The sequence below is a fragment of the Gavialis gangeticus genome, unplaced genomic scaffold, assembly GCF_001723915.1.
Source record: "Gavialis gangeticus isolate Ggan-Ray unplaced genomic scaffold, GavGan_comp1, whole genome shotgun sequence".
Lineage (NCBI taxonomy): Eukaryota > Metazoa > Chordata > Crocodylia > Gavialidae > Gavialis > Gavialis gangeticus.
This window is the reverse complement of record NW_017728998.1, coordinates 16,710,867-16,733,891: the sequence shown is the minus strand read 5'-3', so window position 1 is coordinate 16,733,891 and position 23,025 is coordinate 16,710,867. Positions and strand designations below refer to the sequence as shown.

The following is a 23,025-nucleotide window of genomic DNA, read 5'->3' as shown; positions in this document are numbered from 1 at the left end:
GGCAGCTGTCAGCTGCCTGTTTAGTCTACGGCCAAATCACCAAATCTTTCCCGAATCTCTTTCTGAATTGATTTGGATGCTTTGAATCGATTAGAAGATGTTAATTGGTCTTCGGATCCAATTTGGATTTGGAATTTCAGTCCCCAAATTGGACCGTATCTCCTCCGAATTGAATCAGCTACCGAAGCTTCACATAGCCCTACTTTACTGCCATCACACTAGTGATTACCATATAGTGTGAGGAGTATAAACTAGCCACAGGAGTGTGGGCTAATTTTATTTTGCTGAGGAGCAGAGGATAAATTATCCCACGCTGAGCTTCAAACTGCTTCAGTTAAAACTGCTACCATATCCTGTGCTAGCTAGTTACAGCTAGCTCGTTTACCTGTATGGTTTCCTGCATCACTTCTGTAGCTGCCATGTAAGCATACCCACAATCGCCAAGGGCTTGCAGTCTAAGGCAAAATTTTGGTAAATCCAGACAAAAATATATAGTAACTCAATATTTTAAGGCTTGGATGTTTACAGTGTATGTTCCCATGTTACAGTATGTCTGTTTCTCATTTTATAGCTTCATTCGGATATTGATTCTGGGGATGGAAACATTAAATACATTCTCTCAGGTGAAGGCGCAGGAATAATTTTTGTTATTGATGACAAATCAGGGAACATCCATGCAACAAAGACACTGGACCGGGAAGAGAGAGCTCAATACACTCTAACAGCACAAGCTGTAGACAGGAACACTAATAGACCTTTGGAACCACCTTCAGAATTCATTGTTAAAGTTCAAGATATAAATGACAACCCACCCGAGTTTCTTCATGAAAACTACCATGCCAACGTGCCAGAGAGGTCCAATGTAGGTATGTACAGAAAAATGCAGGCATAGTTTCCATTTTTGGAGCTTTGACATCTCAACTTAAACTGAGTATCATCTTCCAAACTTCCGGAGGTAAATTTTTATTTGGTCTCAACTAATTGCTGAAATATTATCAGTGAGTCAGAACAAATGGCTGAAGACTTCAAGCTCTGCTACAGAAACTGAATATGACTGTGAGAGTAGCTGTGCAAGCACTTCAGGAAATAGGGTTGTTCCTTCAATAAAAGACTATGAAAAGGCTCCAACCAGGATTTGTGGTTCAGGGTGTACAATGCTGTTCATTTCCTTGACTGAGTTGCTTAACGAAGCCATAAGCTAGGGAATGATACCATATTTTCCATTATATTTTCTCCTGGTTTAAATCAAGCAAGCAACAAAAAGCCTACCTCTGCTTTGGAGAATCCAGTTATCAGCATTCCTATGAACCTATTCGTGCAGATTGTAGCTAAGTGAATGTAGCTAACCCTAGCAAACAGGCTGTCTTGGGTGGCTATTTATTATCAAAAGTAGTAGTATGCAATCTTTGCTAAAGAAAAAGTATCTGATGGAATAGAAATTCCCTGGTCAGAAATGTTCATTAATTCCTTTTACAGTCTTTTATTACTTCCTTGCAAAATTGCTTTAAGCATTATGGAGATTGTGTTGCTTAGTATATAAATTGCAAAGTAAGTCCCAGTAATTATTAAATCTAAAGAATAAAATTTGGAGACAGCCATGCATACCAGGCACCTCTGTGCTTTAGCTGAAAGCATCTTAGAGTGGCTTTTACAAATGCATCTACTTTTAACAAGCATTGCTTTCTCCCTTTCTGTCCTTTTAAGGTACATCAGTTATTCAGGTAACAGCCTCAGATGCTGATGATCCTACCTATGGGAACAGTGCCAAATTGGTTTATAGTATTCTTGAAGGTCAGCCGTACTTCTCCGTGGAAGCTCAAACAGGTATTACTGAACAGGGTTTATTTGTGTGGAATATTATATCTTTTTAGAGTCTGTTAAAATGAAGAATTATACATATTGGTTCAGACTTCCAGTGACAGCCAATGTGCACGTAGCGTGCGTGCGTGTGTGTGTGTATAGATAGCTTTACATCACTTCATTCTCCCTCAGTCCTGGCTAAGCTGTTCAGTAGATTCATCTCCTGGAATATTTTAGAGCATCTAGGGGCCTTTATACTAAAGAGCTGTCACTGAGACAGATCCATTCCCCTTGTGCCATGGTGATGGTATAGAAACTATGTAGGCTCTGTGCCACGGACAATTCCCCCAAGTACTCACAGGTTCAGCTGTGCCAGCTATCAGGCTGCTTTGCAAGCATGTATGGTATGCAATGTTCAGAAAATAGGGGAGAATTTGGCCACCGTTGCTATACACAATAAGTGTGGTGTATCTGCAAGACACTGTAAGAAAAAGAGTGGCTTTTCATTATTAAAAAAAATAAAGTTGTTTATTTTTATTTTATTTCTAGGCATTATTAGAACTGCCCTTCCCAACATGGACCGTGAAGCCAAGGAAGAATATCACGTTGTAATACAGGCAAAGGATATGGGAGGACACATGGGAGGACTCTCAGGGACAACCAAAGTGACAATTACACTAACTGATGTCAATGACAACCCACCAAAGTTCCCACAGAGTAAGTGGCAAACCCTTTACTAAATAACAACAGTTACTAACCATAATATAAAGCAGTTGTACCCTCTGGAGAAATGTTGAGAAATGGAGTATTGCAACATGCATATGAGACCAGTATTATTTTCCCAGTTTTACTAATGGCATGCTGAGACATTTAAATGATTTGTCCAGTGCAACAAAGTGAGTCATTTTCAAAGCCAGGATTAAAACTCAGGAGGCTTCTAGCTCCATATTTCATTTTTAAAGCCACTGGACCATGTTATATTAAAAACATACCTATGGTGAGATCAGTCAGCTGTGGTCTAGACTTCTATAGAAAGGAGGGAAGTCCCTATCACTGAGTCAGTTACCGGTAGGCTGACAAAAGCACTGGAAAATATGCTTTAAGGGAAAGACTTGCACTGCAGTAGTGATTACCTAGGAGAGCTTGATACACATCTTACAACTTCATTTTTCGTGATGCGTATGCTGAAAAAGTAAAAGATTGCTCAGAGTAAAGGTCCTATGTTTAACATTCTTCTCACACTATAACAACCAGATGAAATCTTTGATATTCTGCCAAAACTATGATGAAGGAGGTGGTACAAGAGGTTAAAAGACTAGGTCTCTAAACTCTCACATCCTGTGCGTCAGAAACTTGTGTTTGGAGATGTACAGTGATACACAGTATTGCAGCCTATACACTCAAGAAGGCTCCTGCTAGGAGACAGACAATGCTCTAAAGAGGTTTGCACATGGCTTTGCCCTCTGCCTTTCAGCACTCCCTGGCTAAGTACAGATGTTCAAAAAGGCAGAGGCAGAATTGATCAAACTTATGCAGGTTTCTGTAAGCAGCGTAGGTTAGGTCAGGAGTGAACAGAACACACATTCACACTTCGGGAGGGGGTGGCACTCAGATTGCCTGCACTGGTCAAGGCCAAGAGATTGGGGGCACTCCCTGCATTTCTGCCAATGGGCTTTCTGGGCTGCTAGAGACTACTGAGAGGAGCTGAGTGGTTGGGCCATCCCTGATTGGCTGCCAGACACAGACAAGCATGCTTCCTCGCCTCCCCCGTCATTGTCAGCTACAGGCTTCTGTCAACTGCAGTCTGCTCGCCCATCCCCTGGAGCTCGGCTGTGCTCCCTGTGGCTGTGCCTACTCACGGGGACACAGGGATCCATAGGTGGGCTTCCACACACCCACCCAGGGACCCCGTGCTCCCATGGGCAGGGGCAGTCACAGGGAGCCTGACCAGGCTGCAGGGCATGGGTGAGCACGCCTCCCCACGTATCATCATCAGCCACTTGGCTCTGAGAGAGCCTGGTGGAAGGGCTGGCTGGGCACTCAGTGTGGCTGGGCATACAGGGCAAATGGTAGTGCACAAAGGCATCTGGGACACTGGCAGACAGTGACCTGGGTGACATGAATTGGTAAGGGATCTGGTACAGAAGTTCAATGCACTGGTCTAGCCTAAATCAATTAAGTTTGAGTACACATCGATCCAGGTCTAAAATAGATCAGGTTCCACCATTTTTAAACTAGTTTACATACACCAAACTTCTGTACTGTTATGGGTTTAGACCAGTTTCTGAGCATTTATACTAATAAACCTAGCCCCTGTCAGCTATTTCCAAGCTACAGCTAAGCTGGGCATCCAGTTCTATCTCTAACACATTGAGGTAATTAGCCATGTGAGCTCGTGCTTACAAGAGCTTATACATCTATGATTCATTTAGTCTATCAGGTGTATCTCTACCCTGTCTTCTGTCTCTTTTCTGTTTACTGATGGATATGGGCTGCACCCTCCAGTGCCTGGGCATTTCCCAGGCTAGGCATATCTTGCTTATCTTGGCTTGCCATGAAAAAAACTTTGCACATCCTGCTAACAATTTTTTTCAGATCTTAGAAGACCCGATAAGTGAGTGAATATCATGCTTTTCTATTTTACGTATTTTTCAATACTACAACCTTTACTTGTATAAAATTAAGGACTGTTCATACAGTCCATGGTTGCAGGATGGACCATCACTCCCTTCTGATTAGTTTTGTCTACAAATGGCAGAAGAAATCAAAATAAGCTCAATTAAATTTTCAAAATGGTGGCAGAAGCATGCTCATTAGGACAAATAAGGTTTTTAATGGCCAAGCTGACTATTCGGTTTTCACACATATTTGATCTCATTTAATTATTCTCCACTGACTTTAGCAAAATTAGTCTAGTGAACTGAATGGACACATAGGCATGGCCCCTCAAAACTAATTCTATTCTCAGTGCAGGGCAGGGCAGGGGGATTCTGTCATTCATTGTCTGCTGTATTTAATATAACTGGATGATGCGAATAAATAAAACAATACATAAATAAATAAAACTCCCTTCTCCCTACCCACAAAGAGACACGCCATCTTTTGGCTATACAAATGTACCCATTTAACACACTACACACCTTTGATGCCCTAATGATTTTCTAGCCATAGCTCATACCTGTATTGTGCAATATACTTTGGTTATGTGTTTTGTTTTCTGACTAGAGCTAGGGGTTTGGTTTGTTGGGGTTTTTTTGCTTGCAGCTTTTTTTTTTTTTTGCAGTTAATGAGACAAGTTCAAGCATGGTAGAATGCGGCCGATGTGTCTACAATGTTAGCAGGCGTAGATTTATTCTAGTATATTTCTACTTCATGGCTGCATGCTTTTCTGATTATGCTCATGTCAACACCAAGGCTGTTGGTAATGCAAAGAATGCTGAAATAGTTAACATGTGTGATTCAAAACGTTTAAGCTCAGATATGGGCAAGGGGCAACAGGCGCTGTTGATTGTGTCTTTCCTGGAAACCCTTGTATATAGGGAATATTGCAGCCCTCTTTCTGCAGAAATGTATCCTGAGGTCAGTGGGTTGTAGAGTCTATGAGTTCCCTTGAACAAGGGCTGCTGATGTCTCCATCCTGTTCAAGTACAGCTTTGAGGTAGAAAAACCTCCTTATTCTTTTCTTTATGCACGCACAAGCGAGTGCATACTGACTCATCTGAAGTTTCAGTGTTTTCAATGAATACAAGTTCATTTTCTAAGTTAGAGCTTTGGGAAGCAAGAGATTTATTCACAGCAGGGAGGTCTGATCCAAATCCTTCTCCTTAATTTGTGGTTTCTGAATGAAGGGGCAAGTACTTTGCTAGACTTCTTGGAACTGAAGGTCATACCATGAGTCATTTGAAATGTAATTTTCTCTCAAGTTTTGCAATAACATGCTTGATATGAATGATAACTTTATGTCACAATAATTCCTGCATTCTAACTGAATGACTATTTGGCCTTTTAACTGCTCTAGGAGCATTAGAAGTAAAGGTTGTAGTATATGAAATTGGGAAGGTAATTTTACTGTATATGGATTACCAACACAGTCTAAGTTTTCACATATGATTTCTATTTCAAAGACATTTGTAATATGACCATTCGTTTGGAGGACAACACTACTGCATTTGCTTAATTTGAAAATTAAACCATTTCTTGTTCTTTCTTCATACATATGAATGGAATGAGCCAAACTACAAATACTGGAAGAAGCCAACTGAATATGTACATTATTATTATTTTGGCATAGGTGTGTACCAGATGTCAGTATCAGAAGCAGCCGTTCCAGGTGAAGAAGTAGGAAGAGTGAAGGCCAAAGATCCAGATATTGGAGAAAACGGCTTAGTGAGCTACAGTATCATTGATGGAGATGGTATGGATATGTTCGAAATTACAACGGATTATGAGACTCAGGAAGGTGTTGTAAAGCTTAAGAAGGTAAACAATGCTGCTCTTTACAACTTCTCACTGTACTTCTCACCCTTCATTTCTTTTCTGAGATAAACTAGAACAGCAGTACATCAGCGCTCAAGCTAAAATTATGATAAATGCAATTTTATGTAATTTGTTTATGAAGCTGTGATTAAGTTTCAGTATCCCATTTCACTGTTATCTGATCATGCCTTGAACCACAATGGAAGGGCATAATTATGAACAGAAAGCAGCATTACATAAAGACTCCACTGTGCTTTTTAACATATTTTTAGTCTTTAAAGTCATTCTGTGCCCAGCTGCCACTTGAGCAATCAACACCTTTTGCTCCTCAAGACATACAGAGTACTAATTCAGAAATAAATGCTGGGATTACTTTAGTTTTAATCAAGTATTCATTTTCAAGTTGATAGTGTCACCTGAATAGTGAATGGTGCAAAACATAGAGGGTTTGTATTTAATTTTTTTTTAAACTATTTTTTTAAATCAGCATTCCTTCCCTGACATTTTGTGTAGATAGAAAGAAAAGGGTGGGGGTACATGGCATGAAAAGGGTAGTGCTCTCTACTTTATGACTCTGTGAAAGTAAGAAAAGCGCATAGCACAATCTTATATCCCTATCAAATGATTCTGCAGTTTGACTAACTTAGACTCATCTCAAATAGTTTGTGTCCACAACCCTGAAACAGTTCTCTTTGGATACATTGCTAATGTGACTGCAAATAGCAGTCCGGACAGCTTGCTAAAATACATTCCTATTCTAATAAATCCTTGCACAGCACTGAGACCAACCAAACACTTTCTGTTGGTTTAATTTATATTGAGATGGCCCCAGGTTCTCTGTTCTTTGTATCACTACAAAGTGTTGATCTCAAATTGTCATTCTAAGAGCTGTGGCATCACTGCCCTTCAGCTCAGGGGCAAGTGAAACTGTACATGCAACAACTAAGACAAACTCAGCCATACTCCCCAAGGGTGAAATCTGGAGTCCCTTATGCACTCATTTCCTTACTCTCAAAGCAAGGTAAAAATAAAATTGGATCCAAGTTAAGAATTGGCATCTCTGAGCGGTCACGGTCCTAAGAATTCACATGAGCACTTGCTACAAGCTCCCTTCTCTGGCTTCAGTCCTGTACCTTGAGGGCCAAGCAGCAATGTCTCATTAATGCAGAATTTTATTCCCCTGCACTCCCTGCTTTGCTCATTACCTGTTACCTTCTGCAATATGCACCTGTGCTATGTGAATCATAGCCCAAACAGCTGCTAATGTGGAAGAAATTGGACATTTATCTATTAACTGGCCTGCTTCTAAATCAGTTTTTATGGGGGTAAACTTTTTTTTCAAAATCAGGACCTCTACTGGGAAGAGGGGGTTCTTTTCATGCCTGCCAGCTTAATAAAATCTCTAATATAATAAGAATATGCACCTAAGAGATGAGTAGTTGACTCTCTAGTGTAACAGTGTTGTTACTCTGTTGCATCAAAAAGGCAATACCTGGATTTGAGCAAATATGACAAGCAAACAAATCAGTGCCCTGTGTTATTCCTACCCTAACGATCTAACATCTGAGATCTGTCTCTCACATCAGCTACCAAACCTACAGGTTTTAATCCAGTGCAGTACTGAGTAGTCCTGTGAGACTGTAAGCAATCTCCACTCCTATCGCTTTCAGTGAAAATTGAGAGTGATAACAGGAAGTGCTCAGCATTTAGCAGGTCCAAGCCTAGTTTTAATAACAGAGAAGAAATGGATATGGAAACCTCATCTTCCCATACCCTATGAATGCAACCCACATCCTAGTAACTAATTAAGATGGGATAATAGGATTTAATCCCATGTTTCTGCCATGCCAGTACTGAGAAATCTCTTGCTTTTTAAGTACCCATTCAAGCAGTACAGAATCAGAGATGTTTGTGTATTCCTAGTCTATCACCAGATCCTCAGCTAATGAAATAATTACAAAGCTAATGCCCTTACAATATTTAGATAACAATGTGTTTTACTACAGTTAACTGAACTGGAATTTATCAATTATCCTGTCATATTTCTTTTTGAAAAAGGAGCCTCCTTATACCCAATTTCATTGCCGCTATTAGCTCTCAAGGTCTCATATAGGATCCCAGCTGCTGACTATCTTATGCCAAATATTTCAGATGCATTAGATTATGTGCCTGAAAGCTGTAGTGCTTGATGGGTTCAATAAACATAGGCCAATGTGAATGAGAAGAACCACACAACAGGATTTATTTTGGACCAGTAAGCAAGCCCTATGTCTATCACTGACTAACTGGCTTATTTGAGAAACCATCTCCCAAGTCCCAGCTCTTCTCAGAACTTAGAAACTGTCCTCCAATTCCCAACTCTTCCCAGTCTCCTTAGTTAGCGAACATTTTGAAATTATAGTTTTTATCACCATAAAAGTATGCCTAGAACAACCCTTAGTATGAATTGTCATTTCCTTGTTTCCTCAAGCATGAAAGTATGAAGGATAACATGTGTTATATCTTTCATTTCCTTTTCATACGTGTCCTGAACCAGCAATTTTCTGCCAGTATCTTAATATTTATACATTAAGGGCTGTTCTGTTCACCTGTTGAAAATTGGCTATTCAATTTAGAAAGACACCATGCTAAGCACAAATACAATTTAGTTAATAGTTTTATCATTAGCTTGTATGATCTGGTAACTGTGTCAGATGATCAATGCCAGTATCTGTTTCCCTTATATATGCCAGATCCTCAACTCTGTGGTAGGTATTTGGTTCCAGTTCACCACCACCAACTCTCAAGCCAACAATCAGCTTCTGGAGCATTCACTACTTGGCGTAGGGCCACTACAGCGTCTCTTCCTGGGCGGGAGGCTTGTTTGGCATAATATGGACAGTTAATGGCTCTTTGCTGCTCTACCTTGGGAAAGCCATCTCCTTTCCTTACTGCATCCTCCTCATAACATACTCTTGGTGCTGGAACTGCAAATCAGTAGGGACATCCCCAGCTGAGGAAAAGGGATGGTTTCCAGAGCAACATAGTGAATGCAGAACAGGACAAGGGGTCTTCCTCATTGTTTAGCCTTTTTCGTCACAAAATCGGTGGTGTAGTCCCTTTCTTTCAATCTATATGACAATTTTCATAGACATTATAGACATTAGGGGCTGGAAGGAACCTCGAGAGATCATTGGGTCCAGGCCTAAATATTTTAAAGGTTTCATACACTTGGTTCCAGATATATTGAAACCTACCACGTATCTGTTTTATAAGCATTCTGGTGTCATGCACTAAGGAATTGTTTATGTCCATATATATCGACTCTTAACTTTTCAATTTTGTTAGCTCTGTCCAATGATTGCACCGTCTTCTTACAGGTCTTAGATTTTGAAACCCAGAAGTTCTACAGTCTGAAGGTAGAAGCAGCCAATGTACATATTGATCCTAAGTTCATCAGCAATGGACCTTTCAAGGATACAGTTACTGTAAAGATTACAGTGGAGGATGCTGATGAGCCCCCTATCTTTTTAGCACCTAGTTACATCCTTGAAGTACAGGAGAATTCAAACCTTGGTACTGTGGTTGGAAGAGTACATGCCAAAGACCCAGATGTTGCAAATAGTGCTATAAGGTATACTCTGTTTGTATGGCTACATGGATGGAAGGATGGATGGATGGATGGATAGACAGATAAATAGATAGAGGTTGACTTTTTCAGTTGGTGCACTGGATTAGGTGACCTCCTAAATTTTGGAAGGAATGCTATTAATGACAATGTAAATAAGTGCAATTATATAATATGTTTATATACGTCTTTGCATAAGATGCCCTTTTCCACATTTTCTCAGGGTCATATGATTAGGAAATGTTCGATGTAAATGTGTCATAGCTGTGTTTGCATTTTATATGTTGCAGCATTCACACAAATCAATTACCATTATATGGTATACATGCCATAAACTACCAAACAGTACTATTGTAGGCATTTTTTTCTACCAGTACATTTGCAATAGAAATAACTTAAGTGTTAACTTTTAATTCCAAGTTATGGCTTTCCCCTATACCCTCTTTCTTCTGAGTAATTCGCATGTGTGTTTTATAGTTTCATCTCCTCACTATTAACTAAGGTATAAAGCTATTTAAAATGTTTATTTGGCAAAACATATACTACTAAGTGGATGTTTGGAAATTGTGGTAAAACAAGCAATATAATAGGCAATATACTATAAAACAAGCAGTTAATCACCATGCCAGTAAATAATTCTTATGTTTAATTACGAAATTTCAATCTCTTTTAGGTATTCAATCGATCGTCACACTGACCTTGAAAGATATTTTAGTATCAATCCAGAAGATGGTTACATTAAGACCATAAAACCTCTGGATAGGGAAGAAATTGCCTGGCATAACATCTCTGTCTTCGCAACTGAAGCTCGTAAGTTTTCCACTGAGAATTTTAACTCAGTCATACAAGTGCTGCATTGCTCTCATTGTTTATATGACATACAGCAGCTGAAATAATACAAAACAGAAATGCTTTATTTTTGATTTTTTGATTTTTGTTGTACTTTGATAGAACCAAAATAGCGTTTTTTGTTTCCTTTTGATTTTGTTTATTTATTTTGTCTTATAGACAATCGACACCAGGAAGCTAAAGTTCCTGTAGCAATTAAGGTCCTTGATGTCAATGACAATGCTCCAAAATTTGCAGCAGTCTATGAAGCATTTATTTGTGAAAATTCTCAGAGCAATCAGGTATCATTTGTCTGTTATGTTCCCCTGGCAGGCACATTCATTCTTTAGGGGGTTGAGCTCTGCTTTGTGTGGGAGTTAGCAGCTGGGCTGTTATTTTAAAGTTTTGGCACAGGTACCTTGAGCAAATAAAGAAGCACTTTGTTGTTTGCCAGCAGAGGTGAAACAAAACAGTACATACCCACAACACTTTAAAGTCTACATTTTGAATGGTGCAGCCATAAGCATATGCCAGCATTCATACAGCAGAAGCACAATTATAGGTCATTCAGATAGCAGAAAGATGCACTGCTTTCTGGGACAGTATAGCCCAAACATGTATACATTCACGCTCTGTCCATATTAAATTAGTTAGGATTATCCTTCCTATCGCTAGCTTTTGGATAGGGTTAGCATCAATTAGAAGAGTAGAGGCCAACTTTTTTGGCAGGTGTGCCACAAATTAAGCCCCTTACTCTCCTTTCTTGGTCCAATCTGCTGCTTGGCTTTCTGTTCCATGCCCTGTTTTTCCTGTCTGATCTGCTGCTCTGCTTTCCACTCCTTGCCCTATCTGCCACTATGCTGCCTGTGCCCTCTGATGTGCCGTGCACCACACACAGAGACTGCCCGTGCCACTTGTGGCACATGTGCTGGATGTTGACAACCCCTGAACTAGAATATGTATACATGTATGAACCAAGTATTTCAGCCTAAATGATTGCCAGTTTAGGGACATATGTGAATATCCTAAAATCTGCCAATATTGTATTGATTTGTATTGATTAAGTACAGTAATACAAAAGCTAATATATTTAAGCTTTTGTCCTCAGCGTATTTATAAGAGTAAATACTTTCCTTTTGCCTTTTTACCTTTGGCTTTCAAAATTCCTAATATTAAAAGGGTTATTAGGATGCAATGTGCAATGTACCCACAAAGGATCTACTTGTTTACAAACTACCTTTCTTTTTCAGCCATTTATTACAATTACTGCTGATGACAAGGATGATGCTGCCAATGGACCACGCTTTATCTTCAGTTTACCACCTGAAATTATTCATAATCCAAATTTCACACTCAGAGACAACAGAGGTTTGTAGCAAGGTTCATTGTATACTTGTGTCTAGAGAAGTGAACATAGAAAACTAATGACAATTATAATATAATACAGCAATATTTCCATTAACCTTGACTGCCTATCTATCTGCCTCTTAAGTTTTGCAAGCCCCTCCTTCCCAAAACCCCCCAAACCAAACAATAACAATTGGATGGGTAGAGATTTTCCTTGGAATATTACAGTGCATGTTCACCTTCCTCAATATTATAAAGACACGCAGTAGGTTTCATAATCACACGCATAATATAAATCAAATACATGCTATAATAGTTCCACAAATTCATGATTATTAACATGATTATTTTCCTGCCACAGAAACCAAAGTATTTAATTTTCCAGGAAAGTATTTTTAAAAATTGAAGCTTAGTGCTTGAGAGAGAACTAGCTTGTTTCTTAAGATTGTGGTCCCAGTTGTATTGATTTAAATCATGAAATCAAAGAGGTTACTCCAGATTGTCATGATCATAAAAACACAGGGGAGTACTGAGCCACTCAGTTCACCCATGAAATTCTCTGTTTTAAAAACTACTAGACTTATAAAACTAACTACCTTATTTTGGCACCTTTTCTTCCTTCCTGAATACTAACCTGAAAGAGAAATACCATCAGAACTCACTGGCCAAGTATCTTGCAGTGCACTTAATAAAACTGAAGGGCTATGGGTGCTTAAAATTAAACCTTCTCAATCTGGAACAGCCAGATATGAAATGGATAAAGGTCCCTGCATACAACATACATTTATTTTTTAATTTTTTCTTTACCTTAAAATAGTAAACTTAATTGAATATGTTGTTTTAAAAGACAAATAATTAAAAAAAACAAGAACATTTGACATTCTTCACCTGAGATCTTGTAGGCCGAGTTTCACCTTGAAAGGTATTTTATAGCCACTGTATCAGTCTCTGAGAATGAGCTAGCCTTTTACCTTTCAAGACCTGTTTCAAATTGAGATTAGGAATGAGTTTAGCAGTATCAGTGAAATCCCTAATGGATATTAGTTTGTATCACAAGCCTACCACAAAAATTGGCATCATTTTGTATAACTGGCAATCGATTCAAACAGATTCAGTTCTAAAATATCAGAGGGGCATCCCAGGTCAGAATTAAGATTCATTGAAACAGCTGCACAGAGATGTCAGCAGTGCCCAACTCCAGCCAATTCTATTAATCCTCCATTTCCACATGCATCAAATTCAGCTTTCTTTTTTTTTTCTTTCTTTTAATGAAAAAATTAACCCAGATTGAAAGGCTTTATAATGGAAATGCTGGTGGTCTATTCAATGTAATGGCTTTATGTGACACCACTGCAGTAGATTATTTAAAAAAGACAACGATGTTTTAAGTCCACATAATTTTAGAGAAGATAAATAACAGTGTAACAAAATCCTTCCTTTCCCTTTACATTTCTATGTTATGTCTCCAGAATTTTTATGCATTCTTTAATGTAGTTAATATATTCACCTACATTTTATAAGAAAATTTCACCAGAGTAGTAAATTTAACTTCAAAAAAAAGAAAAAGATTATTTTAGAATGTGAAATGAAGAAGTTAGACTTCTATGTACTTCAAGATAGTAAACTGTTTCAGGGAGAGGATGTGTTACAATTTGCAAGTGAAATAAAGTATGTGATCATTTAAAGTTTCTTTTTCATTTGTAAATCAGAGTCATTTTTATATCATGCCACTTTTCAGAGGGTATTGCTAGTTTCAAAGAAAAATGGCTTTATTAGCTGTGGAGACCAGTTAATGAAAACTCCAATGTTTAGGTCTATTACAGAACTTTTATAGTGAATACAGTCCTATAATTATCATTTAATAGAGTTTCTTTCTACCAGCTCCAGAAGTAATTACATATTGCAGTAATCCAAAAAAGTAATCACATTCTATATCCTATTAATAGCCTACTGTGTTACCAAGTTTTTCAGCTGAGACTATTTTCCATAGAAAACATGAGATAATGGGTTATCTCACGCTGTGATAAAGCATCAAATTACTTTAGCGCTGAGTGTTTATTTACATTCCACCATGTAAATAAACATCAGTATGGTTGCCCAGACTCTGTATACATTTGATGTCTGACCCTATTTCCATTGCAAGTAGGGTGTTTTGAAAGGCCTGTACTAGCTTTGACAATACAAAAATAAAGCACCAGATTGCTCAGACATGTATTTCCTGCTTTTAGCCCCAGATCCACCCCTAAGGCCATTGTGACCAATTCATCTTGTGCAAAGAGCCAGCAGAAGACCAAATATAGTTAATAGAGCTAAAAGTGGTGTCTTAGCCTTGTATAGTCCTCTACAGAAGGACCAATTTTCTTCTCCTTCTCCATGTCACTGATAATTTGAAATAATATTCTGGAATGGATAAATATATAAAAAGATTTCCCAGAGACTCAGGATCCAATCACACTGCCATTGAAGTGGCGAAATTCAATCTTATTTCAACACCAACATGCTCTCAGACTTTCAGTGGCACATCTTTGATCCTTTGAGACCTTCAATAATAGATGTGTTCACTGGTGCGATTCCCCCCTTTTTTTTTTTCTATCATGAAATTTTCCCCAGTAATAATCACTGCCTGATGGTGATTCAAGGCAATTAGAACCAGAAGGTCATTTGGTCCTCCCTGCTGAGTCAACCCTGTCACCTCTGAAAAAGTAGATAACAGCATGCATTCTGCAGTTAGCTTCCCTTATCAAACAACTGTTTGTTTCTTTAAGAAAAATGCATTAACAGTATAATAGAACTAAAATAACAGTCACCTTTGTGGAGAAAGGAACTTAGAAACCTTTGGCAAGACTCCTAGAGGCAAAGAGGAAAAGGAAAGATTTGGAAATAAATAATGGTGGATGTGATGCGATTTTTACTTTCAATGCTAATAATTTCACAAAGACTACTGGTGATACCTGGCTGAGGGGGTTCCTCAGAGAACTGAGACTGGAAAAATGAAAGTCTTTCTTTCATAGATTATAGCAAGAAGGTATTTGGGATTGTGTTACCTTAGATTGCTAGCCAAGTAGTTGCAATGTAGTTGTTGTGGGCTATTTCAGAAAAATATAGGATTAATTTGTTCAGTTGCATTTTTTTCTTGGCTTAAAAATATCACTTTACCTGGATCACAAATTATGCTGTATTTTTGCACGCAGAGACATGAAAATGATGAACATACTATTCTGGATCATATATTATCTTTATCTTAATAAGCTTTTCCTGTCTCCTTCAGATAATATGTTCTTTCTGGACATGAGTCATGGACATGAGGAAAGTAGAGGAAGCAACTAATCTTTCCTATGGGTTGCAATGATGTTGTAACCATGATGGTACAAGGAATACTTGAAAAGCAAGGATTTTTGCAGCTTATATCTTTTATTGGGCCAGCTGCATGATTAGGATAGACTTAGACAAGCTGCTAAAAGCAGTGCATTTTTCTTCCGGTCAAGTAATTGTTATCTGACCTGAAGAAGAAAGATTGTTTAAGTCTATCCCAACCATGCAGTTGGTCCAGTAAAAGAGCACCCACAGAAACCCTGATCCTTCATTGCTGCTTTGGATTGGCCCTCCTCTTTACTCTTTAAAAATGTTTAAATAAGTTTCAGAGTTTTTTCCTGACTCCCTGGAATACCTGGAGGCTGATACTGTTTAATGAGAAGTAATTTGTTGAGGTAAAAATGGGATCTTTCAGTTCTGTTCACTCAGTTGTTTTACGGGACTTAACCATTCTAAACCTTGGCTCACGATTACAGATTAAATATGGAAAAACTTACAAGACTGTATAAATAGCCTTGGTATTTAATTACTTCTCATTTAGTGGGCAGAGGGTGGGGGGAAGAATACTTAGAAAAACACAGAACCAGGAATTAAGTTAGATATGGGAGCATATTCAGCCATGGGGTAATTCTATCCACTTCCCTGGAGTTTTGCCAGCTGACATCTGGGCTGAAAGTTTGCCATCTTTTTCTTATTTCTAGTGCTGGAATATTTTTTAAACTGCCAAGAGCTAGCAAAAGTATAGTGCATTTAAAAATATCAGTTTACAGAGCTAAAATGTACTGTATGTATAGCACAGTTATTGCTACATATTAATTTGATGAACATTGTACAAAGTACAATCCAAATTTCCAGTCCATACAAGGTATTCATAGTGGAAATGATGTTCTATCACATGGCACACAAGAAAAAGGTGACTATGAAAAAGGTGATCTTTGATTTATGGCTTATCGATACGGTAATACTAAATTGAAGTTTCATTACCATAAGGTAATCAAATCACCAAGGAAATTAGCCGATCAGATAATACTATAAATTGTAAGTATTTTGATTGCCTAGCAGATAACAATTTGGGATTTGCTGGATCTGGAAGTAGTGCTCTCAGAGCCTCATCTGTAGTTTTCAGGCAGCTGCATCCACTACAGCAGAGGTAACCCTCCTCCATCAGTCTGTGAGTTTCTTTGTCATGATGGAAATCTGTCCTCTTGTGAGGCTTTATTTGCCTGAGAAGAAATGGATCATTATCTGCAGAATAGAGAATGCTGTGGAATGGTTTGACTGTATGTCAATATGCAACATATTAGTTGCTGATATTACTTAAAGATAAAAATGCAGATAAGACACCGGATGCCAAATCTCAACAGACAAGACATTGCTACGAGTCTATTCAGAACTCCAAATAAAAAAGCCAAAATGACCAGTTCATGCCCGCTATGAACATACAAAACAGCTGTCCCATCTGGCAGGGCTCAGCTGCCTCTGTAGAAGCATGCTTGTCTTCTGGTATAGCAGAGCCCTCCTCATTCAGGCTGAGGTCTGTGCTAGAGGTGGGTGCACAATGCATGGCCAGTGTAAAGAGGGCCTAGGTGACAGTGGAAAGATAAATAGGACTTGTATGGAAAAGAGCTAAGCAGTATCATCCTTTTCATGAACCACTTTTGCTGGATTCCATCTTCAAAAAAGCTAGAGGGCGTGCGGTTTGGACAGATAACGTTCAATCTGGTGTAGAAAAGGAGCAGACAAACAAAAGGACCCCCTACACTAGAGTATCTTTGCGTATTCTTTCTGAAAGAAAGAGTAAAACTATACCAGTGTAAATACCTTATACCTGTGTAAAGATCATGTTTCCAGCAATTTCAAGTGAGTTGTTTGCTTAAAGCAAGTAGGCGATGACCTGTTTTCTTAACATCTATCGGCAAGGCTCTGTAATAACACCTACTACATGCAGCTTCCCCAAGCTGACTGCTCATCTTTCAGCACTGGAGCCCATGATAACTTACTTCGATGTGTGAAAGCAATGTAAGCAACACTGGCGCAAATGTGTTATCTGTTCAAGCCCACAGAATGACTGTACCAATGTCTTCGCTGTTTTATTAGATGACCCTAATCCCCTATGGACACCTGTAGATCCACCAGGGCTGGCAACTGTGGCAGATATTGTTCCCTTCCTGTAGTAATATGCACAAAGAAATCCCCGTCAAATTTTCATTCTAAAAGTTTTCTCCATTAGTTTTAATGTAAGAAACAAGAATCTTCCCATTAGGTCTAATTTATTCACAGCTTTTTATAGAAATGGCACTGGTCAGATCATTAAATGAAGTTTTATGAATCACATTATTAAATTCTGAAATTTAGGCTGAGTCTTCAACAGGAAAATGATTAATCGCCTGTAGTACCCAAAAGCAGAAGCAAAATGGCACCATTTGGTCAGAGGAAGGGAACAAACCTTATTCAGTAGATAAAATAATTGTTTTACCTTTTTTTTTCGTTTCTTTTCTCTTAGATGAGTCAGAAAAAGAAGGGGTTGACAAACAGGCTTGGGCAATCTGATCTGGATTTTAAACAAATCAAAACTTTTTCTGCGAGTCTGAACAACTTGGAAAAAATTATTTCTGCCACACATCTTAATGGCTTGCCGCTCTGTGTGTTCTGGTTCAGGCTGAGAAATACCACAAACAGTGTTCAGATTTTCGTGTTATTTCCTGACTGACGAGAAGTGGGAAACAATGCAAATTGCATCAGATTTTACATAGTCTTCTGGTTAATTTTGTTGCCCCATACTGGGATAATAATTTGGATAATACCGGGGTATTATCCAAACTGAAATTCAGAGTGCATCACTAAGATAAAAAGGAAAGTAATGGGCAAGTGTTCACTGTAAACTATAGCTCCAAAAAACACTTAAGCTTTATTTAAAAAAAAGAAACACTTCAGATTGTTCAGAAAAATGATATAATTTGTTGTCTATGTGTTTAGGTTTTTATGTCATCATGCTTTATATTTTCTTGGATCAAAGAGTCTCATGATGAAATATTGCTCTGTCAAATATTATTCACTTAAATACATTTCACCATAATCACCACTCAGAATACTGGAGGCCTTATTTGGCTGTATGTTGTGTATATTTTACTTTGATTTCAAATAGTATTGCATTCAGTTAGGATATTTTTTCAGCAAGATGTAGTCCTCCGGTTTCTTTTGAACACAAAGGTCTTGATACGATGATCAGTGAAACAAAAGCTGCCGATACCAAAATTTGGTAAATCAATGGGTGTTCTTCTTTCCACATCGCCATTGCTTTATTGGCTGAGAACCAGCATCCTGCCAATGCTTACTCTGTGGCATAGTGCTGTGGACTGTGAATTCCTGGAAAAGTTGGATGGAGTCCTGTTTGCAGCAGTGAGCAACATAGTCCATTATGATTATTAGCAGAATCGGGTCCTTTCTTGTGACATGCTTATTTTTTTTAAGTGAGGGGGTTTCCTGGCACTGGAATGCTACATGCTAAACTGGAATACCTAAAGTAGAAAATTCAGCGTTGCACGTAGCAAAGTATAATACTTAATTGCTCGTGTTGCCATTAGGAAGGAAAGAAAAACTTTACTGATATGAATAAAGCATTAGAAAGGTCAAAGCAGCTGCAGCAAAGTATAACCTCAGTATTTATGAACAAGACAAGGCTGAGGATAAGTTGTCTGATTAATGAGTATTTCCTTTGTTCAAGCAGATAACACAGCAGATGTTCTCGTTAGACGTGGAGGCTTTAGTCGACAAAAGCAGGACTTATACCTTCTTCCTATTGTTATAAGTGATGGTGGAATCCCTCCCATGAGCAGCACCAACACCCTGACTATTAAAGTCTGTGGCTGTGACAGTCAGGGCTCCATGCTCTCATGTAATGCTGAAGCCTATATCCTCAATGCTGGACTTAGCACAGGAGCTTTAATTGCCATTCTTGCTTGCATCGTGATTTTGTTAGGTAAGGACATTCCCTACCTTTTATTCTTTCATTTGCTTGCATTTAAATGTTAATCCAGATTTATCCACAGTTGATATTTGTTATATTCCCCCCCAAAAGGTCCCCTTCTTTAAAAGCCTCTGCTTCCATTTCTCTGGAGTAATTGTCCTATCGTGCCTGATGAACGCTTTTTATTGTGTTCTGGACAGTATTGATAAACTCTGTTGGGCACCCTCAAAATCCCCTTAGGAATCATCATGTTACTCAGTCCATAATGGTGGTTAAAGGAGTCAGGTTTTTGATTTGGGGATTTTTTTCCAGGTGGCAGGTTCCTTACTGTGCTAAAATGCAGTAGGTGTGCCTACTATATGACTCTAATCTCCCTTGTGTTGAGGGGAAAAAAAGGACAAATAAGTAGTTTAGGAGACTTGCCAGTGACCGAAGTCGTGGAGCATCAGAAACATCCTGAGGATGCCTCAGATAGGTGTTTTGAGACCGCCTAAGCACGTGTGAAAGTAGACTTGGAGAGTGGCCTAACTTACCTTCTTGTATTTTTTTTTCTCTAGTCATTGTAGTATTGTTTGTAACACTGAAAAGGCAGAAGAAGGAGCCCCTTATTGTCTTTGAAGAAGAAGATGTCCGAGAGAACATTATTACCTATGATGATGAAGGGGGTGGAGAAGAGGACACTGAAGCCTTTGACATTGCTACTTTGCAGAACCCTGATGGCATCAATGGATTTATTCCTCGTAAAGATATAAAACCTGAGTATCAGTATATGCCAAGGCCAGGGCTTCGGCCAGCGCCAAATAGTGTTGATGTTGATGATTTTATCAACACAAGAATACAAGAGGCTGATAATGATCCAACTGCTCCTCCTTATGACTCTATTCAGATCTATGGCTATGAAGGAAGAGGCTCAGTGGCTGGTTCACTTAGCTCCTTAGAGTCAGCGACAACAGATTCTGATTTGGACTATGACTATCTACAAAACTGGGGACCTCGATTTAAGAAACTAGCAGACTTATATGGCTCCAAAGACACTTTTGATGATGATTCTTAACAATAAAGTTACAAATTTGGCCTTAAGAACTGTGTCTGATGTTCTGAAGAATCCAGAAGAAATGTAAGCAGGTATTTTTTTAAAAACCAAGAAAAGTCTCATTTAAACATTTAAGTTTGACAGAGAGGATTCCTTTGATTAAAAAGGACATCAAAGTGGTAAATACTGTGAAGTACCTTTTCTTACAAAAGGCAAATACAGAAGTTGGTTATCAACTTCACTAGAGAAATAAACCACTTATGAAGTACAAAATATTTAAATGAAGGAAAATTCTAGACGTGAACCTACAAATAAGGGATATCTTTTATGTATTATGAACATCTAAATCTTTTATGTCAAAGAAGCTTCCACAGATTAGAGAGGACAACAGTTCTGAGCTGTAATTTCGCCTTAAACTATGGACACTCTATATGGTAGTGCATTTTTAAACTTGAAATATATAATATTCAGCCAGCTTAAACCCATATGATGTATGTACAGTACAATGTACAATTATAATGTCTCTTGAGCATCAAACTTGTTACTGCTGATTCTTGTAAATCTTTTTGCTTATACTTTCATCTTGAACTAATACGTGCCAGATATAAAAACTCTGTCTTGTTGCAGTGGGAGGCGCCCTATTTCTATGTCATTTTTAATGTATCTATTTGTACAATTTTAAAGTTCTTATTTTAGTATACATACAAATATCAGTATTCTGACATGTAAGAAATGTTACAGCATCACACTTATATTTTATGAACATTGTACTGTTGCTTTAATATGTGCTTCAATATAAGAAGCAGACTTTGAAATAAAATGATTCTTTTTTAATTCTTGTTTTGGTTATTAAGCATTTAAGAAGAAAAAAAACCATAGTGTTTCTAATATCTCATTTCTAGTCCTGACTAATTTACTACAATTATGACTTTTAATAGCCCTATTTATTACGTGTTTGTAGTTGTTTGGTTGCCTTGTTAAGTGATTATTTAAAATCAAATACATTTTACAAATGTTTTTAGATAAAAATCTGTAATGTCTGGTGAACATTTTGTACCGTCTCTAGCTACAGCTTGTGGCTGCTTCCAGAGTACAGCAATATCTTTCAGAAGAATTGCACTCTGGATTTAATTTAATTTCTTTTAAACTTTCCCATGTAATGTGTATTTACCTTATAGCGTAGAACTTTTAGGGATATCGGAACAACTTTAAAAATGGATGGCAATACACTGCACTTACAATTTACTCCACACTTGTTAATCTCCAGGCTAAGCTTCTATGGGTTTAAAAGACTTACACCTGACCCAGTTTAACGATAAGATCCCTATAGACTGCTCCACCTGACAGTTACATTATCTGAGTATTAATTATGGCTCTGGCACTTAGAAACATTTTTTTTTTTAGTTTACTGCAGTTAAATTGCATTGTCTACAGAAAACAAAACATTAAAATTTTTAATAAGAGAAATATAGAGTTCTTTCAGAGTAAGTTGTTCTGTGTAATGTATACTTTTAATCTAAAAATGTTCTATAACTTTTAATACTAGTTCAGAATGAGCAAGGGATCTGAATTTCTTCTGTGCATCAACATTTTCAGCATCTGTGTACAGTTGTAATCCTGCTAAATTCAATATAGCTTGCTGTTAAGGATCAGAGATCAACAGCTGCAATATGGGAAGAGGCAATAAACAGAACTGATATGCATTTTTTTCCATCTTTTACATTATAAATCCCATCCTATATTTGCAGTCAGGTATCCAAATGCTTCACCCAAGAGGAAATCTTATATTTGATGTATTCTTTATGTATAGATCATGTATTTAGTTAGTCTTAAATTTAATTAAAGATTAAGAAAACATGTTTTAACTATATATCCATATTCACCTTCCCCATTATATCCCTATGTTGTATAGATCAAGAGTTTGCTGAAGAGCAAATTTGCTATACAATGTTTTGTCATAATATTCCACTTTATATACTTTCTATATAAGTCTGTAGTTTATTCAACTTAACTTAGTTCTGATTTCTTTGGTTGTTGATTTTTCAGTGTTTATAATCCAAAGAATATTTTGCTAGTTTTGCACATTTCTCCAACATAAATTTAAATAAAGGGGGGGGAAATGACAAATTAACAGAGAAAAAAAGTAAAACTACTGGTAAGTTTCCATCATCATCATTGATGCTGTATGCTTTTATTTTGCTATTTGAGAAGTTTTAGACTTATTAACTGCATTTTTATTTTACATTTTTATGTTTGTTTTTTTTTATAAGGACATTGTCAAGTACATGTTTCAATAGTTTTAAATGCTTGATTTTTTAGTCTCTATTGTTTGTAGCACTCTCTTAGAAGCTTGAAAATAAATTTCTTTCCCTGCTGATCTTGTCCTTTTTCCTTTGGCAATTACTGATTTTTTTCCTTCCAGTGAATATGAAATTCGAGAATATGAAAAGATTATTGGTTAACTCCTTGTTGATGCCATCCAATGCTGGCTATGGATTTATGGGAATGTCATTTGTATATTTGAGGTAGTAGACTCACCAAAATGATTTGTTCCTGCAAAAAAAGAAAAGGAAAGGCAATATTTGTTTGTGCTGAGCTCTACAACACAGACCTCACTCCAGGCCCAAATCCTAGCTGTGTCTTCAAAGCTCATAA

The 23,025-nt window shown here is 37.7% G+C and overlaps 1 protein-coding gene across 1 annotated transcript in view; it reads left to right on the top strand.

Annotated features, from left to right (window-relative positions):
• The window catches only part of CDH11 (cadherin 11), a 64,110-nt gene extending 41,365 nt beyond the window's left edge, over positions 1-22,745 (top strand). Inside the window, exons 3-12 of the mRNA XM_019505531.1 lie at positions 572-866; positions 1,705-1,824; positions 2,350-2,517; positions 6,092-6,279; positions 9,636-9,889; positions 10,557-10,693; positions 10,892-11,013; positions 11,962-12,079; positions 19,098-19,349; positions 19,895-22,745. Coding sequence (XP_019361076.1) covers positions 572-866; positions 1,705-1,824; positions 2,350-2,517; positions 6,092-6,279; positions 9,636-9,889; positions 10,557-10,693; positions 10,892-11,013; positions 11,962-12,079; positions 19,098-19,349; positions 19,895-20,391 — 2,151 coding nt within the window. The 3' untranslated portion in view covers positions 20,392-22,745. The remainder of the gene's footprint in view (positions 1-571; positions 867-1,704; positions 1,825-2,349; positions 2,518-6,091; positions 6,280-9,635; positions 9,890-10,556; positions 10,694-10,891; positions 11,014-11,961; positions 12,080-19,097; positions 19,350-19,894) is intronic.
• Positions 22,746-23,025: the final 280 nt, after the last annotated feature.